The 17,362-nt window shown below is 44.3% G+C and overlaps 1 protein-coding gene across 1 annotated transcript in view; it reads left to right on the top strand.

The window, feature by feature from the left end:
- The window catches only part of SPO11 (SPO11 initiator of meiotic double strand breaks), a 41,382-nt gene that overhangs the window by 6,191 nt on the left and 17,829 nt on the right, over positions 1-17,362 (top strand). The window contains exons 3-7 of the mRNA XM_082271746.1: positions 949-1,037; positions 1,459-1,525; positions 4,860-4,968; positions 11,976-12,062; positions 12,668-12,704. Coding sequence (XP_082127872.1) covers positions 949-1,037; positions 1,459-1,525; positions 4,860-4,968; positions 11,976-12,062; positions 12,668-12,704 — 389 coding nt within the window. The remainder of the gene's footprint in view (positions 1-948; positions 1,038-1,458; positions 1,526-4,859; positions 4,969-11,975; positions 12,063-12,667; positions 12,705-17,362) is intronic.

Genomic DNA, 17,362 nt, shown 5'->3' with positions numbered 1-17,362 from the left:
GAGTTATAGAGGAAGGAGCAGAGTCCTCCAACAGTACAGAGTATTTCAGGAGAAGAGAGTTAGGCTTCTTTCACACGGGCTTTCCGTATGTCCGTATATCATCCCATCCATTTGCGGGTGATATACGGACATAATGCATGTCAATGGGATTGCGGATGACCATCTGATTTGCGTCCTTTCAGTTCTGTTCCGTTTTTTGGAACGGAACAGAACCCTATTTTTCTTCCGTTTTAAAAAACGGAAAGGACGCAAAGTCGGATGTCACTGGTGTCATCCGCTGACATCCGCAATCCCATAGACATGCATTATGTCCGTATATCATCCGCAAACGGATGGGATGATATGCGGACATACAGAGCGGATGACACAAGTGTCATCCGTGTCCGTAAAAAAAAAAAAAAGTGCCGGAGCGGATCAAAATACGGTCCGCTCCGTGTGAAAGGAGCCTTAGAGGAATGAGCAGAGACCTCCAGCAGTACAGAGTATTTCAGGAGAAGAGAGTTAGAGGAATGAGCAGAGACCTCCAGCAGTACAGAGTATTTCAGGAGAAGAGAGTTAGAGGAATGAGCAGAGACCTCCAGCAGTACAGAGTATTTCAGGAGAAGAGAGTTAGAGGAATGAGCAGAGACCTCCAGCAGTACAGAGTATTTCAGGAGAAGAGAGTTAGAGGAAGGAGCAGAGCCCTCCAGCAGTACAGAGTATTTCAGGAGAGGAGAGTTAGATAGAGAAAGGAGCAGAGTCCTTCAGCAGTGCAGAGTATTTCAGGAGATGAGACTTAGAGGATGGAGCAGAGTCCTCCAGCAGTGCAGAGTATTTCAGGAAATGAGAGTTAGAGAAAGGAGCAGAGTCCTCCAGCAGTGCAGAGTATTTGAGAAAAGGAGCGGGACCTGTCTTGTAGCGTCACCTATTTGTGTGTCTTCCCATTGTGTTGATAAGAATGTTTTTCAGGTTCAGCGATTCAGTTGGATTGCAAATGGTGAAGGATTGTACCACCAAAAAAATCAGGAGTGACTGCCCCAGATCCTCTTCTCATTTTGGTTAGTGCTGTGCAAAGGTGAAGAAATGGGAAGTTTAGTTACTATGTCATAAGGATCCATCCATCTGTATGGAAATAGCCTGTTTCGTTTTTATAGATACAGTATATAGGCGCACGACAGCTAATAAATACTATTTACCAATAGAAGTCATGTGATGCACGCTCAGGATCAACATATTCCCCTCCACTCACAGCTACTCATTTTTTAAATCTTCCACATGTGTATGGCTGTTAGATGTGTGGGAAGATAAGTTACAATTTTTCTATAAGAAATCAATGAAGGTTTTCTAAATATACATTGGCATTTTTTTCAACCTTTTTTTCCTGTTATGTGCATATCTTATGTTATAGGTAACACAAGGGTTTAAAGATGAAATTGGCCATAAATAATAAATAACATTGTTATTTTCTTTGACCCTTAGCCCTTACCATGAAAATCTTGTCTGTGATCTACAAGCTGGTTCAGACCGACACATACGCCACCAAGAGGTGAGTTTTGGGATAGCACAGTCAGTGTATCACTCACAGTGGGTTACCAATATGGTTGTTTCTAGCAGTTCTATTAGCTTTTATTAGCCAGTGGAGTGGAGGCTCAGGAACATCTTCTTGCTGGCCTTGCCAGGCCTTCTAATCCAACATCAGTGCCTGACCTCACAAATGTGCTTCTGGAAGAATGGTCAAACATTCCCATAGACACTCCTAAACCTTGTGGACAGCCTTCCCAGAAGAGTTGAAGCTGTTATAGCTGCAAAGGGTGGGCCAACTCAATATTGAACCCTACAGACTAAGATTGGGATGCCATTAAAGTTCATGTGCGTGTAAAGGCAGGTGTCCCAATACTTTTGGTCATATAGTGTATATACACACCTTATCTATTATGGAATGAGATTTTAAAAAATATACAGGGAGTGCAGAATTATTAGGCAAATGAGTATTTTGACCACATCATCCTCTTTATGCATGTTGTCTTACTCCAAGCTGTATAGGCTCGAAAGCCTACTACCAATTAAGCATATTAGGTGATGTGCATCTCTGTAATGAGAAGGGGTGTGGTCTAATGACATCAACACCCTATATCAGGTGTGCATAATTATTAGGCAACTTCCTTTCCTTGGGCAAAATGGGTCAAAAGAAGGACTTGACAGGCTCAGAAAAGTCAAAAATAGTGAGATATCTTGCAGAGGGATGCAGCACTCTTAAAATTGCAAAGCTTCTGAAGCGTGATCATCGAACAATCAAGCATTTCATTCAAAATAGTCAACAGGGTCGCAAGAAGCGTGTGGAAAAACCAAGGCGCAAAATAGCAGCCCATGAACTGAGAAAAGTCAAGCGTGCAGCTGCCAAGATGCCACTTGCCACCAGTTTGGCCATATTTCAGAGCTGCAACATCACTGGAGTGCCCAAAAGCACAAGTTGTGCAATACTCAGAGACATGGCCAAGGTAAGAAAGGCTGAAAGACGACCACCACTGAACAAGACACACAAGCTGAAACGTCAAGGCTGGGCCAAGAAATATCTCAAAGGTTTTATGGACTGATGAAATGAGAGTGAGTCTTGATGGGCCAGATGGATGGGCCCGTGGCTGGATTGGTAAAGGGCAGAGAGCTCCAGTCCGACTCAGACGCCAGCAAGGTGGAGGTGGAGTACTGGTTTGGGCTGGTATCATCAAAGATGAGCTTGTGGGCCTTTTCGGGTTGAGGATGGAGTCAAGCTCAACTCCCAGTCCTACTGCCAGTTTCTGGAAGACACCTTCTTCAAGCAGTGGTACAGGAAGAAGTCTGCATCCTTCAAGAAAAACATGATTTTCATGCAGGATGATGCTCCATCACACGCGTCCAAGTACTCCACAGCGTGGCTGGCAAGAAAGGGTATAAAAGAAGAAAAGCTAATGACATGGCCTCCTTGTTCACCTGATCTGAACCCCATTGAGAACCTGTGGTCCATCATCAAATGTGAGATTTACAAGGAGGGAAAACAGTACACCTCTCTGAACAGTGTCTGGGAGGCTGTGGTTGCTGCTGCACACAATGTTGATGGTGAACAGATCAAAACACTGACAGAATCCATGGATGGCAGGCTTTTGAGTGTCCTTGCAAAGAAAGGTGGCTATATTGGTCACTGATTTGTTTTTGTTTTGTTTTTGAATGTCAGAAATGTATATTTGTGAATGTTGAGATGTTATATTGGTTTCACTGGTAAAAATAAATAATTGAAATGGGTATACTGTATATTTGATTTTTGTTAAGTTGCCTAATAATTATGCACAGTAATAGTCACCTGCACACACAGATATCCCCCTAAAATAGCTAAAACTAAAAACAAACTAAAAACTACTTCCAAAAATAGTCAGCTTTGATATTAATGAATTTTTTGGGTTCATTGAGAACATGGTTGTTGTTTAATAATAAAATTAATCCTCAAAAATACTTATTTGCCTAATAATTCTGCACTCCCTGTAGAAAGCCATGGATGAGCGAGTTTGGGGTGGAGGAACTCAATATTGAACCCAACGGACTGAGACTGGGATGTCATTAACCACTTAAGCCCCGGAAGATTTTACCCCCTTCCTGACCAGGGCCTATTTTGCGATTCGGCACTGCGTGACTTTAACAGACAATTGCGCGGTCGTGCGACGCTGTACCTAAACGAATTTGATGTCCTTTTTTTCCCCACAAACAGAGCTTTCTTTTGGTGGTATTTGATCACCTGTGCGATTTTTTGTTCTTGCGCTATAAACAAAAAAAGAGCATCAATTTTGCAAAAATAACAATATTTTTCACATTTTTTTATATGAAATTCCAAAAAAAAAAATTTAAAAATCAAAATTTTTTAACATTTTCGGCCAATTTGTTTTATGCTACATATGTTTGGTAAAAAAAATGGCAAAAAGCGTATTTTGATTGGTTTGCGCAAAAGTTATCGCGTTTACTAACAAAGGGTGTTTTTTTTTTAACGAGTAATGGTGTCGATCTGCGATTTTTTTTTTTACAGGATTGCGACATTGCGGCGGACAGATCGGACCCTTGACTGACATTTTTGACACTTTTGGGGTCACCAGTGACATTACTGCAGTAATCAGTGCTATACATTTGCACTGTTAATGTAAAAATGACACTGGCAGGGAAGGGGTTAACTGTATTGGAGAGGGAGGGGTTAAGTGTGTCCTAGGGGCGTGTTTCTAACTGTGATTGGACATGGCTACTAGTGTAAAAACAGAGGTCTGATCTCTATTTTTACACAGGGGAGAATGACAGGCATTAGCCGCCTGCCTTTCTCCCTTCCCGGCGAACGATCGCGAGTGACCGGCGGACATCGGGTCCGCCGGTCACACGCACTGACTTCTTAGGGAACGAACTGGGGCTCGCCCGCTATTGGCTCACAAGCCGGTGACTCGCTAGTGATGTACCGGTACGTCACTTTGCCTGGCCGGGCTGACCGCCGCAGTATATGTACTTGCGGCGGTCAGCAAGTGGTTAAAGTTCATGTGCATGTAAAAGCAGGTGTCCCAATACTTTTGGTCATATAGTGTATATACACACCTTATCTATTATGGAATGAGATTTTAAAAAATATAGAAAGCCATGGATGAGCGAGTTTGGGGTGGAGGAACTCAATATTGAACCCTACGGACTGAGACTGGGATGCCATTAAAGTTCATGTGTAAAGGCAGGCGTCCCAATACTTTTGACAATACAGTGTATATGTGATTCTACACAGCTGGCCCGCCCTGTAGCAGGTAAACTACAGTGATCGGTCGGCAAGTGGTTAAAGTGCGGCCACTTTTACAGAATAAGCTGTCAATTCCATGTTACTTATTCTCTAGGGACATCTTCTATGATAATGTTCAACTCTATGGGAGCCAGAGGACAGTGGACAGTATTGTCACGGATATTTCCTGCATGCTGAAGATTCCCAGAAGGAGCTTACATATCGTAGGTTGTGGTATAATTTCTCTGGTCACTTGTCATTTATATGCCACAGAATAGTTTCTTTAATACATCACTTCAAATAACAGAGCTAAGGTCCAATGAATCATAGCGGTCAGTCAGATTTAACATATTTCTTAAGCCTGGTACACACGGGCTGAATAACGGCCGTTATGGCGTTATCGGCCGGTTCAACAGAGTCTGGCCAACATTTGACCCATGTGTACGCCAGCCTGTCCAAAAGAAGCCAGCTTCTGTCCAACAGGCATACTGGAAAATATCATCCAATCTGCATCCGATCAGTGCTGGCAGCCAATGGCTGCCAGCGCTGACCGGTGGGTTCTGGCCGGGAGGGTTGGCCCCTCTGTCAGATCACAATAGCTCAGCGGTGCAGAACGCTGTACTAACATCATATAGATAAGGAAGTCACTGCGCTATCCCAATAAAAACCAGCTGCTAGCACAACAACTGACAAAATTGTCCTTGTAAAACATAATAAGTGCAGTGCTTAAGAGTCGGTTCACACTGGGGCGACGCGACTCTGTACTACTTCAGAGGCGACTTGTGCATTCCCATGCACCACGACTTCGGAGCGACTTGCATGGACTTCACATAATGGAAGTCTATGCAAGTCGCTCCGAGGTCGCCCCAAAGTAGTACAGGACCCTTTTTCTAAGTCGGAGCGACTTGTGTCGCTCCTATTAGAACACGGGTCCTGTAGCAGTCAATGGACCACGAGGGAGCACGACTTGTCAGGCTGACAAGTCGCCTGACAAGTCGCGCTATTGTGGCCGGGTCTTAATGTAAATTCTAATCCAAAAGATAGTGTATGTGAATAATAAAAGTCTATATAATAATGGTGAATCCTAGAAACTACTGGAAACCAAAATATGAAGCTGTAATAACGATCGTCCAAGGTGATCAGTGAAAAAAAGACCCAACACCAACGTGGAAAAAATATATATGCGCTCATCAGAAAGTATGGACCCAAGTGCTGTATAGCAAATGAGTCAACCAGGCCTGATAATCCTCATGGAATGTGAAGGTCCACTTGTAGAGGATAGTAAATTCAAGGATGTCATTATGTTCCTGGACTGAGGTGGCTTATTCCCCGAGGGATACATCCATATGTGGAAATAAACCAAAAGGCAAACACATAGTGTGAAACTTCTTGAGATGGAGTTTATTTAAAAAGGGTCAAAAACACTTCCAGACATAGGTGGCAATATCCTATGAATAAATCATGTGTGACGAAACATGTCAGACCACTGTATTTGTCATCTGTAATCACTCCAGTGTTTACATGCTGGTTACCTATGGATGTCTGTAAGTGTTTTTGACCCTTTTTTAACCACTTGCCGACCGCTTACCGCATATATACTGCGACAGTGTGGCTCTCCCAGGCAAACCGACGTAGGGGTACGACAGTCGCTTGGTGGCAGCGAGTGGGCGGCGCACTCCCGCCCCTAAATATCAGCGGGGAAGCCGATGCGTGTGTCAGGCGGCTCCGATTGCTGCCTGCCACCCGCGATCGTTCACCGATGAGAGAGAAGAACAGTCAGCTATTGTAAACACAGCTGACCGTTCTTCTCCCTGGAATGATCACAGAGCTCCTGTGATCCTTCTATATAGGATCACAGGTCTCTATGATCATTTCACAAGCCCCCCCCCCCACACAGTTAGAATCACTCCCCTAGGCTCACATTTAACCCCTTGATCACCCACAATGTTAACCCCTTCCCTGCCAATGGCATTATTACAGTAACAGTGTATGTTTTTAGCACACTGATTACTGTAGAAATGTCACTGGTCCCCCCAAAAGTTTCAAAAATGTCAGTCAGGGGTCCAATCTGTCTGCCGCAATGTCGCAGTCCCGTTAAAAATCACAGATCGCCGCCATTACTGGTAAAAAAGAAAACAAACAATAAAAATGACATAAATCTTTCACCTAGTTAGTAGACGCAATAACTTTTGTGCAAACCAATCAAAATACGCTTATTGCAATTTTTTTTTTTTTTTACCAAAAATATGTAGCAGAAAACAAATTGGCCTAAAATGTTAAAAAAATTGGATTTTTACAATTTTTTTTTTTGAGAATGTCATATAGCAAAAAGTGAAAAATATATATATTTTTTTTCAGAATTGTCGCTCTTTTTTTGTTTATAGCGCAAAAAATAAAAATCGCAGAGGTGATCAAATGCCACCAACAGAAAGCTCTATTTGTGGGAAAAAAAGGACATCAATTTTATTTAGGTACAGAGTCGCACGACCGCGCAATTGTCCATTAAACGAACGCAGTGCCGAATCACAAAAAAAGGGCCTGGTCATTAAGGGGGAAAATCCTTCCGGTCTTAACCACTTGCCGACCGCCGCAAGTAGATATACTGCGGCGGTCAGCCCCGGCCAGGCAAAGTGACGTATATATACGTCACTAGCCTGTCACCGGCTTGTGAGCCAATAGCGGGCGAGCGCGCGCCCGCTGAGGCGTGCGCCCACCCCGGCTCGTTCACTAAGGAGTCAGTGCGTGTGACCGGTGGACCCGATGTCCGCCGGTCACTCGGCGATCGTCGGTAGAGAGGGAGAAAGGCAGGCGGCTAATGTAAACAAGCCGCCTGTCATTCTCCCCTGTGTAAAAATGGAGATCAGACGGTTCTACTATGTAGGACCGTTGATCTCTGTTTTTACACCAATAGCCATGTCCCATCACAGTTAGAATCACGCCCCTAGGACACACTTAACCCCTCCCTCTCCAATAAAGTTAACCCCTTCCCTGCCAGTGTCATTTTTACAGTAACAGTGCATATGTATAGCACTGATTACTGTAGTAATGTCACTGGTACCCCCAAAAGTGTCAAAAATGTCAGTCAAGGGTCCGATCTGTCCGCCGCAATGTCGCAGTCCCGCAAAAAAAATCGCAGATCGCCGCCATTACTCGTTAAAAAAAAAATGACAAAAATCTTTCCCTTTATTAGTAAACGTGATAACTTTTGCGCAAACCAATCAAAATACGCTTTTTTGCGATTTTTTTTTTACCAAACATATGTAGCATAAAACAAATTGGCCGAAAATGTTAAAAAGTTTTGATTTTCACATTTTTTTTTGGGGGAATTTCATATAAAAAAATGTGAAAAATATTGTTATTTTTGCAAATTTGACGCCCTTTTTTTGTTTATAGCGCGTGATCAAAAAATCGCACAGCTGATCAAATACCACCAAAAGTAAGCTCTGTTTGTGGGAAAAAAAGGACGTCAAATTAGTTTAGGTACAGCATCGCACGACCGCGCAATTGTCCGTTAAAGTCACGCAGTAAAAAATCGCAAAAAAACCCCTGGTCAGGAAGGGGGTAAAATCTTCCGGGGCTTAAGTGGTTAAAGTGGTTAATAAACTCCATCTCAAGCAGTTTTACACTATGTGTTTGCCATTTGGTTTATTTCCACATATGGATGTATCCCTCGGGGAATAAGCCACCTCAGTCTAGGAACATACTGACATCCTTAGATTTACTATCCTCTACAAGTGGACATTTACATTCCATGAGGATTATCAGGCCTGGTTGACTCATTTTCTATACAGCACTTGGGTCCATACTTTATGGTGAGCACATATATATTTTTTCCACATTGGTATTGGGTCTTTTTTTTTTCACTGATCACCTCGGACAATTGTTATTACAGCTTCATGTTTTGGTTTCCAGGAGTTTCTAGGATTCACCATTATATAATATATATAATACTTTTATTATTCACATGCACTATGTTTTGGATTGAATTTCACATTTAAGCGCTGCACTTTTTATTATGCTGTACTAACATCAAATAGTTAGTACAGTGGCTCTTCCCAAATTCTTCAGTTTTTTTTTTCATTCAGCTGGGTTGAACAAAAAAACAACTGATGGAATTACTCCTTAAAGCCTGGTACACAGTATTAAAAGTCTACATTTTCTATTTGTTTTATATTATGGAGAAGATAGCAGGAGGAGCTGGAACACACAACGGTGGGAGGGGACACCTGTGCAGGAGGAGCTGGAACACACAACGGTGGGAGGGGACACCTGTGCAGGAGGAGCTGGAACACACAACGGTGGGAGGGGGACACCTGTGCAGGAGGAGCTGGAACACACAACGGTGGGAGGGGACACCTGTGCAGGAGGAGCTGGAACACACAACAGTGGGAGGGGACACCTGTGCAGGAGGAGCTGGAACACACAACGGTGGGAGGGGACACCTGTGCAGGAGGAGCTGGAACACACAACGGTGGGAGGGGACACCTGTGCAGGAGGAGCTGGAACACACAACAGTGGGAGGGGACACCTGTGCAGGAGGAGCTGGAACACACAACGGTGGGAGGGGACACCTGAAACTCCCAGGTGGAGAGTCGGGAATTATAGCGGGGGGATCTTGCTGTTGGAGCAATCAAAATATATAACAAATAAGTACAAGTCTGGGTTCACACTGTGTGTGGACGCGGCTCACAGCAGGGGTCCAGTGCGTCCCTGTTCTCCTTTTCAGGGGAAAATCAGCCCCAAATTTTTGCCTGAATTTGGATCGAAATGGAGCCAAAGATGCACAGGACCCCTGTGCAATGGGTCTCCGTGGCCACCCTGGAGATGTGTGAACCGGCTCAATTGAGAGCCAGTCACAGTCTCCTGTCAAGCGAATTGGATGCGGGGAAACCCACATCCAATTCACATGAGTGTGAACCCAGCCTTAAAAGTGCTGACTGTGGCCACCAGGTTCTCCCACTAAACAATATATCACTTTTGGTTGGAATGATCCTTTAAGTAATAATTGAATTGATTGTTGTAGATTATCGCAGTTTGCCCATGTTATCGTTCTTTGGAACAAGTCAATTGTACATGCAGAAGGAGTCCAGAGATATACGCACTAAAGCACCATAACTACTAGGCAGCACAATCAGCACTGCTGCATAGAGCTGATGAGTCAGTGGTTCAGCACCACCATCATCCATTGCCTGTGATTTGCACTTGATGGACAAAGAAAAAGGTTCAGTGATTTTTTTCCACTCCCTAGCAGTACAAACTAGGGATCGACCGCTTATCGCACCACCGATATATCGCGGGCCAGTATGCACTTTCCCCGATGTATCGGAATCGGCCCCTGAGGTTACCGATATTGCCGATATTTAGGGAAAGTGCTGTACCGGAGTGATGCCTGCAGCTAGAGGCATCATCCCGGTACTGGTGTCCATAGCTGACGGTCAGCTGTCTTGTAAAGACAACCGATAGGGCTGAGAAGCCGCTCGGCTGTCATTACAAGGAGCGGGAGGGGACGTCTCCCCCTCCTCCCGCCCCCTTCCGCGGCTCGCCCGGGTCTCCCGTCCCACCGGGAGACCCGGCCAACCAGCCTGCACGGCCGCCAAAGAGGACCCGATCAAAGCCGCATTCGGCTCTGAACGGGTCTCCATGTAAAAAACCCGGAAGTGATGACATAACATCACATCCGGGTACTCGGCGCCAAATTAAAAAAACTGACAGCATTCAAAACATCCAAACTTGGCATTTTGAATGCTTTTCACTGTCGAGGAGGGGTTTGGGGTCTTTTAGACCTCCATATCCCTCCACTAAGGAGTACCTGTGAAGAAAAAAAAAAATTGGTATTGGTATCGGCATTAAAAGAACAATATCGGTCGATCACTAGTACAAACTACCTTCTCTTTGCTCCCCTGCTGTTACATTTAGCTGCTGGGAGTGAAGAGAAATGCCTCTATTTCCTGGTATGGGCAACATGTGGCTCACTCCCCTTCCTGGGGGCTGGTGCTTGTTTATTGGCCCAGTGCTGTCACATGGGGGCGGCAGGGAGTCCTCAGCCCTGTGTAAGCTCCAAACCCCTGAGTTTACATAGAGCTTTCCTAAAAGTCACTTTTTACCCATTTTTAGTATCATTTTCATACAGATGTCAAAAGATACTACTAAACTAATGCCCATTTTATTGGCCAATGCAGTTGGTGAGATGCTTGCTTCCCCTGACAGGGCTGCTGTTAGAAATCATGGGGCCCCGTACAGCCTACCTGGCGTCCCCCCCAATATATCAAAGCAATATTTTCAATTAAAATACACTAAAATCATTATTAGTGTACACAAACATAATAGGGGACCTGTGTGAATTAGCCCTTTTTTAATTGTTTTTTACATTTTTTAAATTATTTTATTTTACAATTTTTTAAAATGATTTATTACAATGTTTAAAATTTATTTTCTTTACAATTTGTTATTTTTTTTATACAGGACAAGTAAGGAGGGGGAGGGGGTGTCAGACTGACAGGGGGGCACACGGGGGATCGGAAACATGCAGGACGGGGGAAGCAATTACAGGAACAATGCCCTCTGCCCGTGTCACCTGAAGCAGCTGAAAGACGGCGGGAGGGAGAGAAACAGGCTTTCAGCTGCTGCAGAGAGCCACACAAGGCTTCCTTCTGTAATTCCCCCTTCTGTTCGGGCCCCCCTATGTGCCGGGGCCCCCTACAGGAGGCGGCCCTGTCCCCTGATCCTGCTCTAGAAGGAAAGGCAGTTGGAATCTAATTGATATGGCCACCATAAGGCTGGCCATACACTATACAATTTTCTTGTTCAACTTTCCTTTAGATTTACCAAAACCATATAATATGAGGTCAAACCTAAACACTTTCAATTTGTATGCAATTAGGCAGGCCCTTGCACTACATAGTTGAAGGTAAATCTAAAGGAAATTGAATAGGAAAATTGTATAGTGTATGGCCAGCCTTAGCCACCTAATATTCAAGCACTAATGGGCTTTTCATTACTTTTTTTTATCAGAGAATAGGTTCAGGTACTCCCCCCTTTTAAAGTCCTTCTTTAAGTTCAGCTAAACTCGCACGATTTCAATCCCTACAAGGTGAACCGGGGCTCACTGATGGAGAATCAATCACTGTAATTTAAAACACATGGGCCTGGGAGGCTCACCTGTAGAAAATGTTTAGTGGATATCAGATTATCAGCTTCATAGATATGCCCCTATCTGTGCGTTTCTTTTCAGCTATCTACCTCCAAAGGCTGCGTGGCTGGGGATCTGGTGTTCACAGAGGAAGACGGGACAAGAGTGATCTGCAACACTACTTCATCGGTATGTACAGTACAGATTACACAGCTGAAATCCTTGGTACATACCCCATGACTATCTCCCAGCCATGCTGAATATGTAAACCCTAATCACAGGTGTCAAACTGGTGGCCCTCAAGCTGTTGCGGAACTACACACTCGATCCCCCGCTGAGAAAAACGGAATCCGTCCGACGGACGGATAGTGTGAAAGGGGCCTAAATGTCTCTTTGTTTCTTCTTCCTGTTTTGCAGGGACAAGAAACAGAGAGATCGTTCCCTCTGTGCAGAGCTCTGGGCTGTGATTGCACTCAGCTGATCAGCAGGTCCCAGCCATGAATCATTAGCCAGTGCTTGCTGAAAGATTCCCACTGTGTACAATCACATCCAGTGTTGGCGGGGGATGGCGCGTGTGCATGTGCCCTAAACCCGAAAGCAGGCAGCAACGTGCAGGTAAGCCTCTTTGCCTGTGTGGGCCGCCCATCCGCAGTTGATTGCAAGAGGGACAGGAGAAAATTCATGACAATACTGCTTGTAATAAAACAAAAACTGTGCCTGAGTGGAATATTTATGAGCGGGCGTTCTTTTACCCCAAACCATAAAACCAATTTCCTTGATTTTTTTTTTTTTAGGGAGTTCTCATTCCATCTAATGTGGACGGAGTCCTGGGTATCCTTTAAGTACTGCGGATAAACCAGGAGTGAAATTAAAACATCCATAAGTCAAGGAGACTCCAAATCAAACAAAGTTGTGAGGAAAGATAACAACCACCTCGGCTTTTCGGGCTGTGTCTCGGCCTCCATCATCCTACGCATGTCAAGCCGCTGCATTACATTTTTTGGGCATTTTTTACATTTTATTTAAAAAGTTGCTGCGGAGGGAAACTATAACATTTTTTAATATGTAATATCCACCTGAAAATAATTTTCTTCAAGATTTCTTTGATTTGTTTTGTTACATACAGATTTATTTTAATGCTTTAAGCTAGGTTCACACCTATGCGTTCGGTGCAGCCCACGTGGGCCCAGCCTTGAATGGGCTGCTGCACCCGCGGGGGAAACAAGAAAAAAAGGTCCTTGCTTTTTTTTAACACCGCATGGTGCAAAAACACCTGCAAATGCACGGCGTGTTTAGATGCGTGGGGATATCATTAAGAATAAATGGCAGCCCTGCACATCTGTAAAAGAGCAGCTCGTTTTGTGTGCGGGAACAGGTGCGATTTTTGCAACTGCACAAGTGTGAACCCAGCCTTAGGCCAGCCATAGACGGTTTGAATCTCAGCCAGTTCAGCAGGAACCGGCCGAGATTAGAACCATGTATGAGCAAGGCTAATTGTACCCAAGATCCTTAGATCGACTTGGGTCCAACCTGTACGTTGAAGCTGCTAGCAATAATCCACTGTACATTCTCCTGGCCGGGATGGCTCTCTGCATCAGGCTTTAAAGTGGTTCTAAAGCCTGTAGGTTGTTTACCTTAATGCATTTCATGTATTAAGGTAAAATACATTTAGTATGCAGCACTCCCCCCCCCCCCAATATACAATGGATATAAAAAGTCTACACACCCCTGTTAAAATGTCAGGCTTCTGTGAAAAAAAAAATAGACAAAGATTAATTTATTTTAGAACTTTTTCCGCCTTTAATGTTGCCTATAAACTGTACAACTCAATTGAAAAATAAGCTGAAATCTTTTTTTAGGGGGGGGGGGGGAAGTAAAAATAAAAAACTCAAATAACGCGGTTGCATAAGTGTGCATGCCCTCCTATAACTGGGGATATAGCTGTGTTCAGAATTAAGCAATCACATTTAAACTCATGTTAAATAGGAGTCAGTACACATCATCTGCCATCATTTAAAGTGCCTTTGATTAACCCCAAATAAAGTTCGGCTGTTCTAGTCTGTCTTTCCTGACATTTCCTTAAGCCTCGTACACACGCACCGATTGTTGGCCGTGAATGTTCGGCCAACGTCCGATCGGCCGATTGTTGGCTTGTTAGTATGATGCTTCCGACAACCGACTTTTTGGCCGAATAAAATCTGGTATGCATGCTATAAAATTTTTGTTGGCCGTCAACAGAACGGCCGATTGTTCGTCAGTCAGAACAGATTTCGGCAGACAAAAATCTGATGAGCAAGACTGGGCATGCTCAGAGAAGAAAAAACACACGGAAAGTTAACCAGCACATGACATCACTTCTGAAGTTGGTTTTTGTTGGCCAACAAAAGTCCAGTGCAAGTCTAGAGCACATTTCAACCAACACAACAACACTGGACAAAAGACAGCCGATCGGTCGGCCAACAATCGGTGCATGTGTACGAGGCTTTAGTCACATCCTACAGCAAGCCATGGTCCGCAGAGAGCTTCCAAAGCATCAGAGGGATCTTATTGTTAAAAGGTATCAGGGAGGAGAAGGGTACAAAAGAATTTCCAAGGTATTAGATATACCATGGAACACAGTGAAGACAGTCATCATCAAGTGGAGAAAATATGGCACAACAGGGACATCATCAAGAATTGGACATCCCTCCAAAATTGATGAAAAGACGAGAAAAAAACTGGTCAGGGAGGCTGCCAAGAGGCCTACAGCAACATTAAAGGAGCTGCAGGAATATCTGGCAAGTACTGGCTGTGTGGTACATGTGACAACAATCTCCCGTATTCTTCATATGTCTGGGCTATGGGGTAGAGGGGCAAGACGGCCTTTTCGTACCAAGTAAAACATCCAAGCCCGGCTAAATTTTGCAAAAACACATCTGAAGTCTCCCAAAAGCATGTGGGAAAATGTTTTCTGGTCTGAGGAAACCAAGGTTGACCTTTTTGGCCATAATTCCAAAAGATATGTTTGGCGCAAAAACAACACTGCACATCACCAAAGGAACACCATACCCACTGTGAAGCATGGTGGTGGCACCATCATGCTTTGGGGCTGTTTTTCTTCAGCTGGAACAGAGGCCTTAGTCAAGGTAAAGGAAATTATGAGCAGTTCCAAATACCGGTCAATACTGGCACAAAACCTTTAGGTTTCTGCTAGAAAGCTGAACATGAGGAGGAACTTCATCTTTCAGCATGACAACGACCCGAAGCATACATCCAAATCAACAAAGGAATGGCTTCACCAGAAGAAGATTAAAGTTTTGGAATGGCCCAGCCAGAGCCCAGACCTGAATCCCATTGAAAATCTGTGGGGTGATCTGGAAGGCTGTGCACAGGAGATGCCCTCACAATCTGATAGATTTGGAGTGTTTTTTGCAAAGAAGAGTGGGAAAATATTGCCAAGTCAAGATGTGCCATGCTGATACCCAGTGCTGTAATAAAATCCAAAAGTGCTGCAACAATGTATTAGTGTAAGGGTGTGCACACTTATGCAACCATATTTTTTTTGTTTTTTTATTTGTACTTCACCTCCACCTAAAAGATTTCAGTTTGTTGTTCAACTTAGTTGTACAGTTTATAGGTCACATTAAAGTTGGAAAAAGTTCTTTGTCTCATTTTTTTACATCACAGAAAGCTGACATTTTAACAGGGGTGTGTAGACTTTTTTATCCACTGTACTTACCTGAGCCGGACCTTGATTCAGCGATGTCCACGAGAGCAAAGTCAGTGAGGAGGGGACAGGGGGACAGAGCTCAGAATCGAGCATGCACCAGTGCTCCCTATAGCGAGCAGCCTGCTGTGGGGGGCACTCGGTGGGGAAGAGGAGCCAGGAGCGCCAGCTGGGGACCCCAGAAGGGGAGGATCGGGGTTGCTCCGTGCAAACCCATTAAACAGAGAAAGTATGACATGTATGTTTGTTATTTAAAAAAAAACATTTACAAACACTTGTGAACTAAAAAGAATTGTATGTATCTCTTAGGTGGCTCATGTTGCCTATCTTTGCTCTATTGAAGTCCTTAAGACCCCGTTCACACTGGGGCGACCTGTCAGGCGACCTGGTCACCTGACAGGTCGCCGTAGGTCGCTTGCCATAGAGAAGCTGTGGACCCGTTCTAATAGGAGCGACACAAGTCGCTCCGACTTAGAAAAAGGGTCCGGAGCTTCTTTGGGGCGTCCTGGAGCGACCTGCATTGACTTCATTGTTATGAAGTCCGTGCCGGCCGCTCCGAGGTCGCGGTGCGAGCTGCGCGCCACGACCTGTGAGGTCGCCCCGGCAAGTCGGATCGCCCCAGTGTGAACGGGGTCTCAGCCTCTGTCAGACTCCTTAGCATTTGACAATTTTGGGAGTGTTGGATGCCTGTGATCCCAGCTGCACACTATGGTTCTATCCTCCAAGCCCCACATCACTGCTGTGTCCTGTAGTGAAATAGATTTCCTGATGATGCCTATGACAGGAGAAATGCACAGAGATCTGGTTGCTATTTGAAGTTGAACCACTGACGTCACGTCCGTTGTCACCGTGGAGCGCACGCAGGTCGGCTTGCTTCGCAACCCAAAATGAAGACAGACAGTTTTTGTGTTTATCCAGCTGTATTTACTCAGTGCAACTTATAATATCTAACTGAAAGATATAACACCAACATGTTAGAAAAAAAAAAACAAAAAACAGAATCACGGAGTTGGAAAAAGGATCACCCCCTCCTAAAAATTACTTGTAAACTCAACCAGGTGTAGCTAATCACCTTCTTAATGGTGCACAAAGCAATTTGACTTCACACTGTGATCAGCTGTGGTCATTTTTATTAGCTCAGCATGGAAAAAGCATTCCTGGAGCATTTCAGTCCCAGTGCAGCTGAAGCAAACAATCAACTATAGGTGGCAAGGCACTGTCACCGGGACAAAGTTGTGGACAGGCAAAAGTCAGGAGATGGATACAATTTCAAAGGCTTTATCAATGCCTGGAAGCACAGCGAAATCTAATATTAGTAAGTGGAAGGTATTTATTTGTTACAGCACAGACCCTCCCTGGATCAGGACGTCACTCCAAACTGGATGAAAGTGCCAGGAGGAAACTGGTCAGAGAGCCGACCAAGAGGCCTACAGCAACTCTGAACCAAGAGTGGTCATTGTGTGCATGTAACAACAATATCACAAATTATCCACAAATGTGGCTTGTATGGGAGGGTTGCAAGAAAAAAAAGCCACTCCTCAAGAAAGGCGACATACAGTCACAAAGAAAAAGGGGGAGGGAATGTGAACTCACACAGTGGCCTAAGGCATCTATATAATGAGATACAGAGTTGTATAAAGTACTCAAAACCCATACTTGAGTAAAAGTACAAGTGCTCGATCAAAAAGTGACTTGAGTAGAAGTGGAAGTGCTCAATCAAAAAGTGACTTGAGTAGCAGTACTAAAGTATTCAACATTTTTTGTACTTAAGTATTGCAAGTAG

This window comes from Pelophylax lessonae, assembly GCF_965119305.1.
Source record: "Pelophylax lessonae genome assembly, chromosome: 11".
NCBI lineage: Eukaryota > Metazoa > Chordata > Amphibia > Anura > Ranidae > Pelophylax > Pelophylax lessonae.
This window is presented reverse-complemented; position numbering and strand designations above follow the sequence as displayed.